This window comes from Pinus tabuliformis, chromosome J (genome assembly GCF_031772625.1).
Source record: "Pinus tabuliformis cultivar Carrire ecotype Pingquan chromosome J, CPIR1, whole genome shotgun sequence".
NCBI classification, from domain to species: Eukaryota; Viridiplantae; Streptophyta; class Pinopsida; order Pinales; family Pinaceae; genus Pinus; species Pinus tabuliformis.
This window is the reverse complement of record NC_142295.1, coordinates 206,014,577-206,033,499: the sequence shown is the minus strand read 5'-3', so window position 1 is coordinate 206,033,499 and position 18,923 is coordinate 206,014,577. Positions and strand designations below refer to the sequence as shown.

The 18,923-nt window shown below is 39.4% G+C and overlaps 1 protein-coding gene across 1 annotated transcript in view; it reads left to right on the top strand.

Moving 5' to 3' along the window:
- The window catches only part of LOC149226404 (D-amino-acid oxidase-like), a 70,217-nt gene extending 51,714 nt beyond the window's left edge, over window positions 1-18,503 (top strand). The window contains exon 2 of the mRNA XM_089377479.1: window positions 17,953-18,503. Coding sequence (XP_089233605.1) covers window positions 17,953-18,335 — 383 coding nt within the window. The 3' untranslated portion in view covers window positions 18,336-18,503. The remainder of the gene's footprint in view (window positions 1-17,952) is intronic.
- The last annotated feature ends 420 nt before the right edge of the window (window positions 18,504-18,923 follow it).

The window sequence follows — 18,923 nt, the reverse complement described above, 5'->3', positions numbered from 1 at the left end:
TAAGATAAAATTATTTTTTCTTTGCAACATAACTTCTTCATACCTGGAGTTTCTCGACTTCTTGGGAGGACGACCATTTCCATTTCGAGCAGCGGGAGCATTCCTCTTTCCTTTGTTATTGAACCTATTGTTCCTTTGATTGCCATTGCCTTTGTAGTTGTTGTTATTGTTATCATCATCTCTTGGAGTATCCTTCTTGTAAGGACACTCTCTAGCGAAGTGGCCAAACCTGTTACAATTGAAGCATCTTCCTTTTCTTCTTTTTTTGAATCCCGACTTGAACCCTTGTCCTTGATTCCTTGGACCAACATTGTTCCTCCTCTTAGAATGAGCAAAAAAGGCGGTAGGATTGTTTCCATTTGAGGGCTTGTCTCTTCCCTTCATCCTTATTTCTTTTCGAGTGCATCTAGCCAATAATTCATCAAATCCTGGAATCCTGTCATTGTTGAGGAAGGTAGTGTTGAACACATCCCATTCTCTTGTAGGGTCTCCAAGTGCAATAAGAGTAAGCTCTCTATCACTAATGACTTCTCCAATAGCTAGGAGATCATTTTTGATCTCGGTAATCCTCATGAAGTAGGATTAGATGGATTCTCCTCTATCCATCTTGATGTCTTTCAACTTGTTCTTGAGAAGGAGAACTTGATTTGCATTATTTACTTTGAACATCCCAACCAACTTGTCATACATCTCCTTAGATGTTTCCAAATCAAAATATAGGCAACCAAAGTCTTGTGAATAAGATCAACAATAATTTTCTTAGCTTTAACCTCACTTTTCTTCTACTTTGTTTGTGTAACTGCAGGTGCATTTGAAGGAGGCTCCACTACTCTTCCTTTGACATAATCCATAGAATCATTTTATTCCAATGTAAAATCTAGAGTCATCTTCCATGCATGATAGTCGGATTTGTTCTTAAGCTTGTTCTCAGATTTGAAGAAAGATGTAGTTGTCATTGGGAGTCTGATGCAAGAGCATCTAGCTCAGCAATTTCATTGTATTTTAGTAGACATAGGGGGTCTTGTGTTTTCAAGGAAGTTGGTTTCCTGAGTATTAAATTAATGTAATTATTAAGGTTTCTAAGTAAGTTTATGAGAGATATTAAGAATAGGAATTAATTAGATATTGTGAGGAATATTGTAAATGTTCTCGAATGTTGGAGAACATGAGAGATTTAGGCTAGTTAAGATTCCATAGGGATTGAGAGATTTGGAAATCAATTGTAAATCTTAGATTAGGAATTGGTTTCATGGTTTGTGGAACTAGAGAGGATCCTTAGGGATTAGTTGAGTCAAAAGTGGACTTAAAGGATATTCAGGATTTAGTTCAAAAGATTAAGGATCTGAATCGAAATGGGTTACAGAACCTTTTGTATAAATGTAAGCCTAAAAGGCATAGAGAGAGTGAGTTAGAGTGAGAATCAGAGTTCAGAGATTAGATAGGGTTTGACTGTAAGCCTATGGGTAGGAAAGGAAAAAGGCCACTGATTAGAAAATCAGGCCAGAGAGAGAGATTCATTATGTAAATAATTGTTTATAAAGACAGAGAATTTGATTCCTGAGTTGTGTGGTGTGTATTGATTAATGGAATTATAAATTGTGTGTGAATTAGAGTAATTTCTGCATAGTATATGTATGCAGGTGGAATTAAAGCAGAACACAGAGGTGGAGAATGAAGGATAGTGGTCTGATCGTTTGAATCCGATTGAAGGATCAAAGTTGAAGTTCAGATGTGATAGCACTTAAAAGTACGTAGAAGTAAGTTCAGGAGGAAGTTGCGCTGAAGAACAACCAAAGACCAGAAACCCTGGAGAAAACCTAAACCATAGAAGAACAGAGAGAGGACAGTGCACAGAGAAGGAGTACAACAATCAGAAGTGATTGAATAATCTCAGAAAGGATAGATGCATAAAGAATCGTATAGGCAAGTCGGATGAATAGACCAAAACACTGAGGAATTGCATAAAGATGAAGAAAGGAAAGGAGGAAGAAATGAAGTAACTGTGCACAGGAACCGTTGGATCAGTCAGATCAACGGATAGGATTGATAGAATAGGATCGGCAGAGATCTTATCGCGCAAAATAAAGTCAAGAAGTGAAGGGATCAGATTAAGCCACGTGACAGCAGAATAATGGAGCGGTCTACGACAGCGGTAAGTAGTATCTCGCGCGGTCTCAAAATGGTAAACAATATTTTACAAATTCACGCGATTAACCTGAGGGGTTGACACGTAGCACATCGGTGGGGAAGCAAAACCACTTATCTCGCGCGCTCTCGACCTGTTATGTATCGTGCTAGTAATCGCGCGAGATTACACGATCATCGTTGGATTGAGGTAAATGAAATATATGGTGGAGATCGGCTGGGCTAGTTGGCACGTGATACGTCACGATAGCCGTTGGATCAGATGGGACAGATCGACGATGGTAATTTGGAGCGCCCAAAAGTCAAGTGTTGAAATAAATACGTCAGTTGTGCGACACGCGGTTGACGGTGATTGGTCAGGTTTGTTGTGGATCGGACGGTAAGAAAATCCACGGGTATAATCTGATTAACGTGTGATTAAATAGCTTCCGCTTAAGCATTTAATTAAGAGCATTAAACCTTGGTTTAAGAAGGTTTTACTAAGCAGGAATATTAAAATTCCTAGGACATAGTGTGACATGCAGTTTTATTTGCATAATGTGGGTAGATGCGGTTTAGGCTGCGTCAGGACTAGTTCCAAGTCCTTGTCCAATAGCTTCCCTTAGTGATTGCTTTTCCTCACTCTTGCTTGGGCTTTGTCTTCACCTAAGCTTTGATACCATGTGGATTTTAGATAACAATGGTATGTTCTATGCTTTAGAACAATTTACTTCAATGTTCCTTTAGCAGCTCAATGACAATTTCCAATTATATCCAGTAGCAATCACATTAACTTAAACACATTGACAATAAATGCAGATAGAACATAAAAACATGTGCAGAAGACAAGCCAAGACAAGAGGACACAAGATATGGCAGATGTCAGGGACAAACCCCAATGTGGGGAAATCCTTTGATCAAATCTTCTTATTATTCTTCAATAGTTCAATAGAGAGAGAGTACAAATATCAGAATTACATGCCCAAAACAGTGCTGTCGAATCAACAGTGAACAACAGTCAATTGCAACTCTAACCAGAAAGTCAACAATGGTCAAAGTAGCTCCAAAATGTCCTCCAAGCAGCTTGGTCAACAACAGAAGAATTTGGCCTTTCAAGAAGGTCAAAGTCAGTGCAAAAACAGTTCGGTCAACCCAGTGAAACACTGCTATAATTTTCGCACTCAAAGGCTGAAGTCAACGCTGAAGTCAAATTAGTCAAATTGTCCCAATCACCTTGAAAATCGTGCCAACCAATGCTGCCTTCAAAACTCGGAATTTTGTCCTCAAGATCAAAGTCAACGCTGGTCAATGTTGCCTGTTTCCTGAAATTTTCGGCCAGCAAACTAACCCAGAAAATCGTTCTTCTCTCACACGTGCAAAGTAGGAAGAGGTTGCCTCCAAGGTGTACGAACCAATCAAGAGAGGAGAGAGATATATGTGATGAGATGAGTGATGTCCAAATGAGAGAGAGGTCACTCCTATTTATACACTTCATTGAGGGTGAGGAGACATCCATTGGGCTTCATGAGCCTACAATTGACTAAGGTCGACCTTGACAATTTGTGCATGAGAAATAATAAATTCAAAATTCCATTTTTGCTTGTCAGAATGAGATGATCTTTATATCAAAATTGGACCTCTCGAAAAGAGGAATCCAATGCAATAATCATCTCCATCATATGAGCTGTCCTAAGGTGGAATTTGGCCCTATTTGCCAATTTTAACAAGAATACTAATAATAATCAAGTGAAAGAAGAAGCTAATCAAGTTAAGTAAAAATACATCACAAGCAGTTATCAAAGTAAGAGAAATCACCTAATCTAGCTACCCCTAGATTTCTCAACAGGATTGTGTGCAGAAAGGGATAGTGAAGCTACATATATTCCAACAGAGGAGCAGATAGTAGATTATTAGATATCTTGACTAAGGCATTGACAAGAGGCAGTTTTGTCTATTTCAGAGATAAGTTGGGAGTTGCACAAAATCCCTTCATCACTAAGAGTGAGTGTTGAAAATGCAGTGACGGAAGGTCTTCCGGCTTGTGTCTTAGCTAGTGAAGGCCACAAATTTGTCTTTCTCTAGCATGGATGTGAGTTCATGAGATAGACTTCAGTTTCAGTGAGTTTATTTTTAGTTTACTGGAATGGTCATCAAGATTGCATGTGTAGAGTTGGAGCTTCATTTAGTTGGAGTCTTCTTCAGTTTGACTATAGGATGGGGTGGCAGTTACAAGTTCAATTAGAATGAGTTAAGTCTTATGCAATCTCAAATAAAGACTAGGCCTCCTTGCATGTTCAAATTTTATCTATAAAGAGATGGACAAAGGCATAAGATTGATCATTCTTGTGAGATCAATCCTTTGCGTGTGGAGTGCGTATTCTTGAGGAGCAAGTGTGCACAGTTTTAGGAGCTGATTTGTGCTAGGAAATAGGGCCTCTTGTGCACTACGAAATAGGGCCACAAGTGCGCTAAGAAATAGGAGCCTTGTGCACTAGGAAATAGGAGCAAGTTTGCAAAGAAATAGGGGCTTAGGTGTTCAAGGATTGTGGAGCAGGGATTAGAGATTCTTAGGGCAAGACAAGGCTATTCAGCGGGAGAACAATTGTGTTCTCAGAGACATATTGCTGGCTACAGTAGCACCGTGAATTGTAATAGATCCATTTGCTCAAGAACAATCAATAAAATACCACAACAAAGGAAGCAAGTTTTCCCTTTTGGGTTTCCTGGGTAAACAAGTGTGTCAATTTGTGTGCATGTGTTTTTATCTCAGGTGTTTTTCCATTGCTTATAAATTGTTAAGAAACTCTTTATCTTGGTGAAAGTAAATTTGGTTTCCATTTTCAATTTCCTTGTTTTTAGTAATTCATCTAAGTAGCTGCAGAGTTTCAAGAGAAAATTAACATTCTGCTGAAAAGTTTAACTAGGAATTATATATACAACCATTTAATTTGAATAGTATAGATAAATGATTTCCGTTATTTCCTTGAGACTAATTGTGTGTGTGTGTGTGTGTTTTTTAATGTTTTTGGGAACTTGCTTAATTGCTAAAATCAATGTTGCGAACATTTTGATAACATCCGATTTTATCTCGAAATCACAATTTTTTGGCCTAGTTGATGTTTGCCGATTTTTACTGATATTCTCCCTATTTTTACAATTTTTTGGTTTTCCGGACCCTTTCCGATGCCATGTTTACAACATTGGCTAAAATTGTAAAGCCATCTTGTGAAATATGTATGTGAAGTTGAATATGTCTTGATTATCTTCCTGCATTGTTGTTAAACCAAATTTCTTACTTTTTAGAATGTGCTAGGCACTCCCTATTTTCCTACTTGTACTGACTTTACTTTTGGGTCCCATTGATCTTTCTTTGGTCATGAGTGGACATTAACATAATTTCATTTTATTTCAATTTTTGTTTCTATTTTGTACATGGCAATCCATTGCCTTACTCTTGTTTTCCAATGATTCCCAATAATGGATAGTCTATGAATGTAGGTCACTAAATGTTGCTAACATTCTTGGATCTTGATGGCTGGAAAGGAACCAGTTCTTCCTGAATGGGACTACTAAGATACACCATTGACCAAGTACTCTCAATCAGTGTTGAAAATATCAGTATCGGCAAAATATCGGTGAGGGTCCAGAAAACATCTTATCGGCAATATCGGCAAGGATAAAAAATGCATAATATATTCATTTTTTTTCTTCAGATTTTTAAACACATAAAGCAATAACAACACGAAATAAACACATTGGCACATAAATATGAAGAAATCACTGATATATATGATGTAAAATAAAAATGATACATCAAAGGCGATACCAAACCCTGCTGATCCTTGATAATTGTTCAATCAAGGGCTCAAATGTGGAGAACCAATACAAAATAACATCACATATATAAAAGTATCTCATCACCATGAGTTATATTTAGCAAAACAAATAAAACTAGCAGCTATCTATCTGGAATCAGTGCCCTCTCCCCCTTTTACGGGAAAACATGATGGGCTGTTTGTTAGGCCTGCCCCTAGCAGTAGAAGGCCCTGCGCCTGCACCTGATGTCAAATAATGAGTGCTAGGTATGGAGTTGTGCTCTCCTATATCTATAGCAGATGGTGCTGATGTTGATGCTCCCACAGCCTTCTCCTCCTCCTCCTACTCTTCCTCCTTCTCCACCTCCTCGTGTTGCTCCTCCCTCGAGTCCTCCTCCTCTTGCTGACCTTGTGATCCTCTGGCTCTAACCATGAAGGTGACTCCTCCAAGATGGGCACCTCAAACTCCACCCTCCACTGAGACGATACATCAATATTGTCTAAGGAAATGGCATCTGGATCCATTGGTGCTTCTATTTGTTTCACTCGAAGTTGGATATTATAATGCACATACACTAAATCATTGAGGCATGAGAACTCCAACCTGTAAGAGTGTCAAAAAAATTAGTGAGTCTTGACATTGGAGGTTCATTAATTAAAAATTAAAAATTATAATAAATGTAATTGCTCAACTGAAGGCTGAAGCTCAAAGTTATACCTGTTGTGCTTTTTTGAGTGTATTTTCTCAAATACAACCTGAAGAGCTACATGTTAGAGCCTTAGACTTAGGATTCTTATGGCCAATTTCAACAAATTTGGTGCCCTTGCACCATAGCTTCGCCACCAAATATCTACAACAAAATAAGAAATAAAAAACTCAAAAACTTAAAACATAATTAAACTTTCAAATAAAAGTTACATAATTGAATTTTGAAAAATCTAGAATTAAAAAAAGTAAATTCTAAATTGAAAATTCTATTGAGTGATGACTTGTCATTTACGTGGCATGAAGAGGGTCCTTTCCCTAATAGCATCATCAAAGTCAAATAGGTCAACACAATCCCGATAAAATTGTATCTCGCGATTGATTTTGCTACGATGCTCAGGATTAGGCACCATCCTCTGAATACAGGAATGGAGCCCTTCCATCACCTCGCCATCAAAATCAAGGGCGCATTTGTATGAAAATGCGGGGTTGAGGAAGAGTGCTACTGCATGAATGGGTCGATGAAGCATCTTTGTCCACCGACTATCAATCACATCCCATAACATCATATGTCTATCAAGCCCAACAGAACCCTTGTCTACATAATAAGAACGAATGGCCTCCTTGGCCCTATCCATGGCCTCATACAAATAAGCCATTGCATGCTTGTCCCCATCTACCAATCTCAGAACCTTTACTATAGGTTCACTAATTGAGCACACTTCTTCTACTCCTTGCCAAAATGTGTCAGTGTACACCATTTTTGCAATGGCTCTCCCGTCCTGTCTCCTGCTGTATCTACAATCACGCCACTCATTAGAAACAAACATTTGCTTCAACTCAAATTGGCATCGAAGCAAAGACTGAAGAGTAATAAAGTTGGTGGCAAAATGTGTGATTGCAGGATGCCGCAACTCCTTGTTTCTAGTGTATTTCCTCATGAGGCTAAGAACAAAAGCATGGTTATAAATAAACTTGGGGACGCTCCTAGCCATATCAATCACCTCCTCGACGAAGGACAGTTTCCCCATATTCTCAAGCAGTAAATCAATACAATGTGCTGCACACGGAGTCCAAAGCAATGTGCAGTGCCTCTCCATAAGCATCCTGCCGACAGACACATAATTAGCTGCATTGTCTGTTATGACTTGCACCACATTCTGCACACCAATCTCCCAGATGAACCCATCTAACAACTCACATATCATTGCTGCATCTTTTATATGTGCTGATGGATCTGTTTATTTAATAAACAGGGCACCTTTAAGACAATGTACCAAGAAATTTAGAAGGGTCCTACCCTTCCTATCTGTCCAACCATCAGACATCAATGTGCATCCAGACACTTCGATGTCTATTTCAACTCCGCCAATCTAGAGTTGATGTCCTGCTTTTCTGTTTGAAGAATTTGCCCCCTGCAACTCCTCATATGTAGCACTTCTGTACCCTGGGCCCACAACAACAATAACATCACGCATTGTCTGCCAAAATGGATTGGTTTTGGTGATGCTGAGAGGTAAGTCGCATGGAAAAGACACCTCCCCATAGCTCTGTCTCCTTTTTGCTTCTCCCTTCTTTTAACAATTGATTTTATGGAAGGTTGTGCTCCATGTTCTGTTTGTGGAACAAAAAATGATGATCTCGCACTTCCAGTAACATTAGCACTAGCAGTAGCAGGTGACGCTGTGGAGCCCCTCCCACTACCCTTAGCCTCAAAATCAGAAGAAGATATCCCAAAAGATCTACCTGCATGTTCAACCTTGTTTCTTTCTGCCTCTTCCTTCTTTTTGTCTTTTTCATCAATTGCTTCAAGAGCTTTTTGTATAAGCTTTGCACTAGAAACTGTACAAAGCCCCACATCATGTCCAGGGAGTCTAGCCAGATGGTATTTCAATCGCGTAACTCCTCCTATCATCCTGGTCCCACACAATTTGCATGTTAGATATGCCTGATTTGTCCCACCATCAGGCTCCCCATACTCCCAAAATGGGTCCAAGGCTTTTGGCATATTTGTAGTGAGCTAATTAAAACCTAGGGCACCCAAAAAACAAAAAATTGGAATTAATGATTAAAGTTTAAACACCCATACACAAAAAAAATAAGTAATAACCACATGTTAAAAAATATTTTTTTTGTTACATTATTTGCAATGTGAATTCAATGAAAAATGGCAATAAGAGGGTGCATTTGAAAGTTAAGAAAAGAAATGGAGTTTGCTGTCCAAATATGGAGAAAACCCTTGCATTGGCTCATGGGCATGAAAATCATAGCAAATGGAAAAAAAAAGAAGCAAAATGTTGGTAGGCAAAGAGGCAAGCAAGAATAACCCTAAATCTATGAAAAAAATAATTAACATAGGGGTTATTAAGAACATACCTGTTAATGGAAGAAATGAAGTTTGTCTCACTGTTCTTCAATCTTTGATCCAGAAAAAATTCTTAGTTGGTGGTGATAATGCCTGTTTGATCCTCAATCCTTCCTTTACAACCACCACAAAGCTCTTCCCCTTCCTCTTCCAACACTCAGAAACCGAAATGAGGAAAAAAAAGACCAATTTCCCTTTTTAGCCACGGCCCAATCGGCCCAACAATATTTTATATCGTTGCGCGATTTTTTGCCGAGATATCGGCGATTTTTCGGAAATATATTGCTATATTTCCGAAAATCACCGATATCTCAGCGATATTTTCATCACTGCTCTCAATGAATAGTGGCACTAGGTATCCTATGAACAGTGTTATGAGATCTAACATATGGAATTTGAAATTATAACAAATCAAGTTCTTTATACAGTGCCAAGGGTTTGCACACAAATTTTGAGCTGCCCTACCATTTTTCCTAATGTTCTATGATCTTTCATGTTTAATTAGTAGTTACGTTCTTGGGGAAAATATTTTCCCTGATCGTTGTTCATCTTTTAACTTCATAAAAATTTTAGAGGGTGGCATGCAATAATTGCATGCTTACTACAGTGATATAATGCATATGATCCAGCATGCACTTTGCAAACTAGGAAAAAGCGAACATGTGTATGGGTGGATGGTCCAGCAACTCTTTAAAGTTTAGTTATAGTGATAGTTAATAGATTCTGTGGTGCATCTGCAACCGATGAACCCAACTTCCCAAAATGCAGTACCTGCAGTAAGCAAGCCAAGAATAAAATTCCCACATTTACACCTGCACCCATCTGTGCTTATGTGCCCAAAAGCCATGGTAACTATGATATGACTGTATTCATCTCAGAATGGATAAAAATACAAAATAGGGTTGCCACTAAATTTCCTTGGCTTTATGGGCAAAATGGAGTCACCCGGATTATTTTTATTTGCATTTATGAATATATTTGCTTACCAACCTTCCTTGTCCATAATTTGTTCATTTATGTTCTTTGCAATGTTTTTGCTGTAACCATAATCATTGTTTTACCAAGTGGTTGAACTCTGAAAGCCAATTCTGTAGCCCACTCCCTACTCAAAATTCACTTACTGATGGATCCATTAATTTGCATTTGCATGAAACAACATTTCAAGGAATTCTGCCAAGTTAAGTCTGAGAAACTAAACTAGACCACGTTTTGCACAAGCAGCTTTCCCATTGTTAAAGAAGACTCTCGTCCTCCTTTGAACAGACTGACCCTGAAAAGTTGCATGTTGAAAATAGTAGCGAGAAAGGTCCTTCTTTGACTTGTGTGTTAGTCAAAGAGACCAAGATGCAGTTTTCCATGCACACATTCCTAAAAGTTGGGACAAGTTCTTAAAATTTAGGACGGATTCCTAAAAATTAGGGCGAGTTCTTATAAATTAGGACAGTTCTTGAAGCAGTTTGACTGATATGCAGAAGTGGAAGGCTCAGTTTGTTGTCTTCTAGTGTGAGTTATTTTTGGGAAAAGACAAACGAGTGAGCCTCAAGTTCTAAATTGAGGCAGGATGAGTTGCATGAGTTAGTTAACTCATCAATCACTAGTTTGAGTTCCAAAAATAAAACTTGCCAGAATTAGCTAATTCAAAGTGCTTCTAAGGAGATCGAAAGGCACAATTGTATTCATTGTCTTGTGAGCAAGAGTTGGTGAGACAAGGCAGTAGAGAACACAGGTTTGTGTTGGTGTGTGTGAACTTGTGAGAGGATTAACATACCAAGAGAGGTTTGTGCGCAGATTTATAGGAGAATTTCCTTGGGATTTGTGCAAGGAAATAGGGAAGCAATGGTCAGAGTCTTGCAGGTGTTTCAACTTAGTACAAGCAGAGAAAACCAGATTGGTTTCTATTGAAACAAGATTGTTTTTGTAAGAGATCTATTGCTCATTCTTCTATCAATAATTTCCTTGGGATTTGTGCAAGGAAATAGGGAAGCAATGGTCAGAGTCTTGCAGGTGTTTCAACTTAGTACAAGCAGAGAAAACCAGATTGGTTTCTATTGAAACAAGATTGTTTTTGTAAGAGATCTATTGCTCATTCTTCTATCAATAAAATTCTCAATCAAGTAGAGGGTTTTCCCAGTTGGGTTCTCTAGCAAATTTGTGTTTTGCTACTGTGTGACTCTGATTTATTTCTGTTCTATTCCACTGCAAAATTAGTAGAGAAATCTTGTGTCTTGTGAATAGCAACTAGTTTTCAGAATTATTCATTAAGCAGTTGCAAAATTTCAAGGAAATTATACATGGTATTAGAGCAGTGAACAGAATCTAGACCAGCACACAGAGAATACAGTTGAAAGAAGACTGCCCTAATGTTATTTTTGGACAGCAGTTTTTGTATCATCAGTGCATTCGATCAAAAGGAAGGAGCTACCTGAAGCAGCCGCAGATCTCAAGTGAAGCCAAGCCAAGAAGAAGATAAGGATGAATTTTCTAGTTCTGTTTTTGTCTTAAGTTTTGGGAGATTGACTCTAGGAGACCTGTACGAAGATGTTTTGGGCATAGTTGTTTGAAGTGTGACAGTTCTATGATCAAACTGTAGAGTTTTTGTGTGAGAGAAAAGAAGGCCGTGACCTCTGTTATGGGCTAGAAGTATTGGGAAAGGGCCGAAGTTCTCTCCATGACAGTGCGGGGATTACAAGCTAGGTTGAGGAGTTGGCACACAGGTTTGGTGACTGGTTATCCACAGATTTGGAGGTGGCTGCAGGCCTGAGCCTTCCTCAGGTCCGAACTGAAACTTTGACGTGGATTACAGTCATGTATGCTCAGAAATGTGGTTATATCAGCTGAGGACAACGAGGCAAGTAAAGTGCTCTTTTATGTTGATTGAATGCTAGGCAATGAGGGTTGTTTGATGAGTTTGAACAGAAGTGACCATAGCCCTAGTTCAGTGGATAAGTAGCAGACTTATCACTTATAAGGGGGCTGTGTATGTGAGCCCTAAGTACAGTATAAGAAGATTGTCTTACTGCTGTTAGAGGGCTGGTTATGTTCATACTAACCCAGGTTTGAAGACTGTTCAGTGTCTGGTATAGTCGCTGTATTTCTGCGCTAAATACTAGAGAGCCAAGACGCTAGGAGGTAATATATATGCTGGTGCAGACCTGAGATAAGAGGCCACAATAGCTCAGGATCGGACACGGAGTTCTGTGGCATATATGTTCCTAGAGAGGGCCGAATGTGCGTAGATTGTTGCATAGTGATGCGATCTGGAACAACAGTAGGAAGGGATGGGTATCGCGTGAACAGTGAGGGACTGATCCAACACCAGTAGTGTGCTGGAAATAACAGTGAAGCGGTCTGTTCATAGGAATGTTTGAACAATAGTATTGTGGGCCCCAGTTCAGAGGTTTCCAGGATCAAATCTGTGATGAAAGGGTTGGTTGAGTTAGACCCTAGGATCAACATTCTGAAGTGGGTAAGTGGGCAGATCTGGAAGCCCTTATGATAATGATCTTGGAGCAGCTAAGACACTGTGTGAAGGTAGCAGAATACTGTTCACAAACGAAGTTGTGAATAGTGTTTCTCATGTGTGTGTATGCAGTGGGTAGATGTACTTATATGTTGTGAGAAGCCAGCCTTGTTGAAGACATCAAGTACAGTGTTCATGGAAGGAGTCATGGGCTGTTAAGAGGCAGATTCGAATGGGAGCCCTAGTTCAGTTGATGAAAGGAGCCATATGGTTGATAAGAGGGCAGTTCCAGAAGTCCCTAAGAGCAGTGATGATGGAGCAGCCATATCAGTGCTAGTGGGCAGTTTGTTGAAGACCCTAAGAGCTAATGATCTTCGAGGAGCAGGAGAGCAGCTAGTGGGTAGATTTGTTTGAGACAGGTACAACCTTGAGCAGCAAGGCAGGGAGAGCTCAGAGTAGAGAAGTGGTGGTTGAGCGAGAGCAGGATAGAGCTCTCAAGATGGAGCCTTAGTTAGTATCTCAGCTTGAGTCTAAGCTAGTTGGCAGTTGGGCCGACTAAAACGATGATGAGGAGCTGAGCCCAGGGCGAGTGGAGGCAGCCACTTAGTCAGTGACTCCCAGAGTAGGTAGAGTTCAAGCCAAGTGGGTAGAGAATTTGGTTAAGGGAGATGAGAAGAGAGTTGAATCCTCTAGTATCACTTCCAGCTAGAGGAAGTAACCACGGAGGTACATGGTACATGGCAGTTATGACTGAAGTGTTGGACTCACAGAACATGGTGGGAAAGAACAAGTCTTCAAATCAGGTTCCACAGAAGAAAGCAGGGAAGTCTTCTAGTTCAGAGGGAGCAGCTGCAACAACAAAGAACGTGGTAATGTTGGAGACAGATCCAAGTGGACGAGGTTCTTCTAGAAGCACCTTCCTCGCTAAGAGTGTGTTGAATATAGTAGCAAGAAAGGTACTTGTGCCTTAGTCAAAAAGACCAAGAAGCAGTTTTCCTTAGCGTGCGCGAGTACCTAAAAGTTAGGACGAGTTCTTGAAATTTAGGACGAATTACTAAAAATTAGTGCGAGTTCCTATAAATTAGGACAGTTCATGAAGCAGTTTGACTGATATGCAGAAGTGGGAGGTTCAATTTGTTATCTTCTAGTGCGAGTTATTTTTGGGAAAAGACAAACAAGTGAGCCTCATGTTCTAAATTGAGGCAGGCCGAGTTGCATGAGTTAGTTAACTCATCAATCACTAGTTTGAGTTTCAAAAATAGAACTTGCTAGAATTAGCTAATTTGAAGTGCTTATAAGGATATCGAAAGGCACAACTGTAATCATTGTCTTGTGAGCACGAGTTGGTGAGACAAGGCAGTAGAGAACACCAATTTTTCTTTATGTGTGAGAGCTTGTCAGAGGATCAACGTACCAAGAGAGGCTTGTGCACAGATTTATAGGAGAATTTCCTTGGGATTTGCACAAGGAAATTGGGAAGCAAGGATCAGAGTCTTGCAAGTGTTTCAGGTCAGTAGAAGCAGAGAAAACCAGATTGGTTTCTATTGAAACAAGATTGTTTTAGTAAGAGATCTATTGCTCATTCTTTTACCAATAAAATTCTCAATCAAGTAGAGGGTTTTCCCAGTTGGGTTCTCTAGAAAAATTGTGTTTCACTACTGTGTGGCTGTGATTTATTTCTGTTCTATTCCGCTGCAAAGTTAGTAGAGAAATTATGTGTCTTGTGAATAGAAACTAGTTTTCAGAATTATTCATTAAGCAGTTGTAGAATTTCAAGGAAATGAAATTCTACATGGTATTAGAGCAGTGAACAAAATCTAGACCAACACACGGAGAATGCAGTTGGAAGAAGACTGTCCTAAAGTGTTTTTTTGCGCAGTAGTTTTTGTGACATTAGTGCATTTGATCAAAAGGAAGGAGCTACCTGAAGCAGCCGCAAATCTCAAGTGAAGCCAATCCTAGAAGAAGATGAGGATTAATTTTCTAGTTCTGTTTTTGTCTTAACTTCGGGCAGATTGACTCTAGGAGACCTGTGCAAAGATGTTTTGGGCATCGTTTTTTAAAGTGTGACAATTCTATGATCAGGCCGCAGAGTCTTTGTGAGATAAAAGAAGGTCGTGACCTCTGTTCTGGGCTAGAAGTAGAGGTTGAGAAAGGGCCAAAGTTCTCTCCATGACAGTACAGGGATTACAGGCTATTTGGAGGAGTTAGCACACAAGTTTGGTGACTGGTTATCCACAAATTTGGAGGTGGCTGCAAGCCTAAACCTTCCTCAGGTCCGAACTGTAACTTGGGCATGGATTACAGTCATGTATGCTCAGAACTTTGGTTATATCAACTGAGGACAACGAGGTAAGTAAAGTGCTCATTTATGTTGATTGAATTCTAGGTGATAAGGGATGTTTGATGAGTTTGAACAACAGTGAGTATAGCCCTAGTTTAGTGGATAAGTAGCAGACTTATCACTGATAAGAGGGCTGTGTATGTGAGCCCTAAGTACAGTATAAGAAGACTGTCTTACTGTTGTTAGAGGGTTGGTTCAAGAGCCCTAGTTAGGGCTGGTTATGTTCATACTAACCCAAGTTTGAAAACTGTTCAGAGTCTGGTATAGTTGCAGTATTTCTGTGCTAAAGACTAGAGAGCCGAGACCCTAGGAGGTAATATATATGCTGTTGCAGACCTGAGATAAGAGGCCGCAATACCTCAGGATCAGACACAGAGTTTTGTGGCATATATGTTTCTAAAGTGGGCCGAATGTGCTCAAATTGTTGCACAATGATGCGATTTGGAAGAACAGTAGGAAGGGCTGGTATGGCGTGAACAATGAGGGACTGATCTAGCACAAGTAGTGTGCTGGAAGTCATTGTGAAGAGGTCTGTTCATAGGAGTGTTTGAACAATAGTATTATGGGCCCCAGTTCAGAGGTTTGAAGGATCGAATCTGTGATGAAAGGGTTGGTTGATTTAGGCCTTAGGATCAACATTCTGAAGTGAATAGAAGGTGGACAAGTGGGCAGATCTGGAAGGCCTTATGACAGTGATCTTGGAGCAGCTAAGACACTGTGTGAAGGTAGCAGAGTATTGTTCACAACAGAGTTGTGAATAGTGTTTCTCATAGGTGAGTATGTAGTGGGTAGATGTACTTATCTGTTGTGAGAAGCCAACCTTGTTGACGACCTCAAGTACAATGTTCATGGAAGGAGTCATGGGCTGTTAGGAGGCAGCTTAGAATAGGATCCCTAGTTCAGCTGATGAAAGGAGCCATATGGTTGATAAGAGGGCAGTTCCAAAAGTTGCTAAGAGCAGTGATGATGGAGCAACCATATCAGTGCTACTGGGCAGTTTGTTGAAGACCTAAGAGCTAACGATCTTGGAGGAGCAGGAGAGCAATTAGTGGGCAGATTTGTTTGAGACAGGTACAACCTTGAGCAGCAAGGCAGGGAGAGCTCAAAGTAGAGAAATGGTGGTCGAGTGAGAGCAGAATAGAGCTCTCAAGATGGAGCTTCAGCAAGTATCTCAGTTTGAGTCTAAGCGAGTTGGCAGTTGGGCTGACCAGTAGGATGATGAGGAGCAGAGCACAGGGCGAGTGGAAGCAGCCACTCAGTCGATGACTCCCAGTATAGGGAGAGTTCGATCCAAGTGGGCAGAGGATTTGGTTACGGGAGATCAAAAGAGAGTTGAATTTTCCAGTATCACTTTTGGCCAGATGAAGCAACCACAAAGGTACACAGGGTACATGGCACTTATCACTGAAGTGGTGGACTCACAGAACATGGTGGGAAAGAACACGTCTTCCAATTAGGTCCCACAAAAGAAAGCAGGGAAGTCTTCTAGTTCATAGGGAGTAGCTGTGGCAACAAAGAACGTGGTTGTGTTGGAGACAGATCCAGGGGGATGAGCTTCTTCCAGAAGCACCTTCCTTGCTAAGAGGGAGTGTTGAAAATAGTATAAGAGACCAAGAAGCAGTTTTCCTTAGCATGCATGAGTTCCTAAAGGTTAGGACGAGTTCCTAAACTTTAGGACGAATTTCTAAAAATTAGGGCGAGTTCGTATAAATTAGGATAGTTCATGAAGAAGTTTCACTGATATGCAGAAGTGGAAAGGTCAGTTTGTTGTCTTCTAGTGTGAGTTATTTTTGGGACAAGACAAACGAGTGAAGCCTCAAGTTCTAAATTGAGGCAGAACGAATTGCATGAATTAGTTAACTCATCAATCACTAGTTTGAGTTTCAAAAATAGAACTTGCCAGAATTAGCTAATTTGGAGTGCTTATATGGAGATCGAAAGGCACAACTATATTCATTGTCTGGTGAGCACGAGTTGGTGAGACAAGGCAGTAGAGAACACAGATTTGTGTGTGTGTGTGAGCTTGTGAGAGCATCAGCGTACCAAGAGAGGCTTGTGCGTAGATTTATAGGAGAATTTCCTTGGGATTTGCACAAGGAAATAGGGATCAGAGTCTTGCAGGTGTTTCAGCTTAGTACAAGCAGAGAAAACCAGATTGGTTTATATTGAAACAAGATTGTTTTTGTAAGAGATCTATAGCTCATTCTTTTATCAATAAAATTCTCAATCAAGTATAGGGTTTTCTTAGTTGCATTCCCTAGAAAAATTGTGTTTTACTACTGTGTGACTCTGATTTATTTCTGTTCTATTCCGCTGCAAAATTAGTAGAGAAATTCTGTGTGTTGTGAATAGAAGCTAGTTTTCAGAATTATTCATTAAGCAGTTGCAGAATTTCAAGGAAATTCTATACTGTTTGCTCTTATTTTAATATATTTTGGGAGAAAATACTCGGGGCCACTTTGAACAGGCAAACATATTTATAGTTTCACTTGTTTTTTTAAAAAAGTTTTTTAGCAGTTCTATAAAGATTAATTCTGTATGATTTTGACAATAATATATGTTTGGCAAGGTAAGAAAATGTGTATCTAAGAAATTTGTATGCTGTTATTCTATTTTAATTTGCAGGAAGTAATTTATTTAAGTCAATCTGAAATATTGTTCACAACATGGTCACCCATAATCTTTATGGGTGGTTCTTGTACACATTTTTGAAGTGAACATGAATATTAGAAGAGAAAATGAACCTGCTTTGACACAATCAATGTGCTATGAGATGTTGTGGAATCTAGCAGATGAACCATTCCTTCTGAATGAACATTGGACATTAATGCATCAACACCATGATTCATGGTATTTATGAGATTTAAATGGTAATATAGCTGATTAAATTAAGTTTGCAGAAGCCAGAAAATGATTTCGCTATATAGCTGAAACTAATTCATAACCAACTATTACATTCAGGATTTGTTCTAGTGGAAAATCATTGAAGGATGCATCCACGAGAACAGAGTCAAGATAGGGTCCCTTTAATTACCTACATGAAAAAAATCGTTTGTTTTGTTTTTAACCTGCAGTAATGACTTGCAACATTGTTTTCCAACTCAAATAATGTTGAACCTCTGTTTTTCTAATATACAGGTGAGGTGTACATTTGTGGCATGTCAGAGGAAGTAGAAGTCCCAGATGATCCCCAGAAAGTTTTACCTAGAAAGGAATCTATAGAAATGCTGCAGAGGATAGCTCAGGCGGTGTCAAGTCAATTGGCAAATGCAGAACTTCAAGCAGAACAGGCTTGCTTTTTGCCATGTTCTGATGATGGCAGACCAGCTATTGGTAAAATACCTGATATAAATGGTGCATATGTAGCTACAGGTCACAGCTGTTGGGGCATACTCAATGCACCTGCTACTGGTGCATCTTTGGCGGAACTTATTATTGATGGTCATTCAAAAATTGTAGATTTGAAGCCCTTCGATCCTGCTAGGTTTAAGAGGGCAACTCGGAAGATTTCAATATTCTAGTACTACAAAAAACATCATGTGTACCTTACCTTTCTTATGTCTATATTGATCAATCTCCAAAGAAACACATTGTATTATATATAGCATTAGTAGTAAAGCAATTAAACCTCCTTGTTGCTTCAATAATTTAGCACCCTTTTCTAGGGTCTCTTTTACGATTTTCTACACTTGTTAATTGTGTTAAGTGTTTAGAGAAATCGGAGGAATCCATACATTCTGACTCCAATGTTTATGTACCTCCTCAGTTGAAGTAGATATCCAAGTTGATTGATGTTCACACCTTCAAGTTTTGCCCTAAAACTGGTTATGAATGGCTGAAGGTGATTTCTTTTGAATCGAATGCTTCATTTTCTCTTAAGGTCACGGGTTCAAATCTAGAGAGGAGTAGACTATGTACACCTTTGTACACTTTAGCAGTCAAATTGCTGTGCAGAGGGGGTCCCTTGTACCATAAACAAGGGGGTCTCATACACCGATTTGGTGTCTAGCTTGGTCATGACCTTAAAATTAGATTACTATTATTATTATCATTTAATATATACAATAAGGTTTACATGCATTTTATACAAAAAAGGGCCATACAGAGAG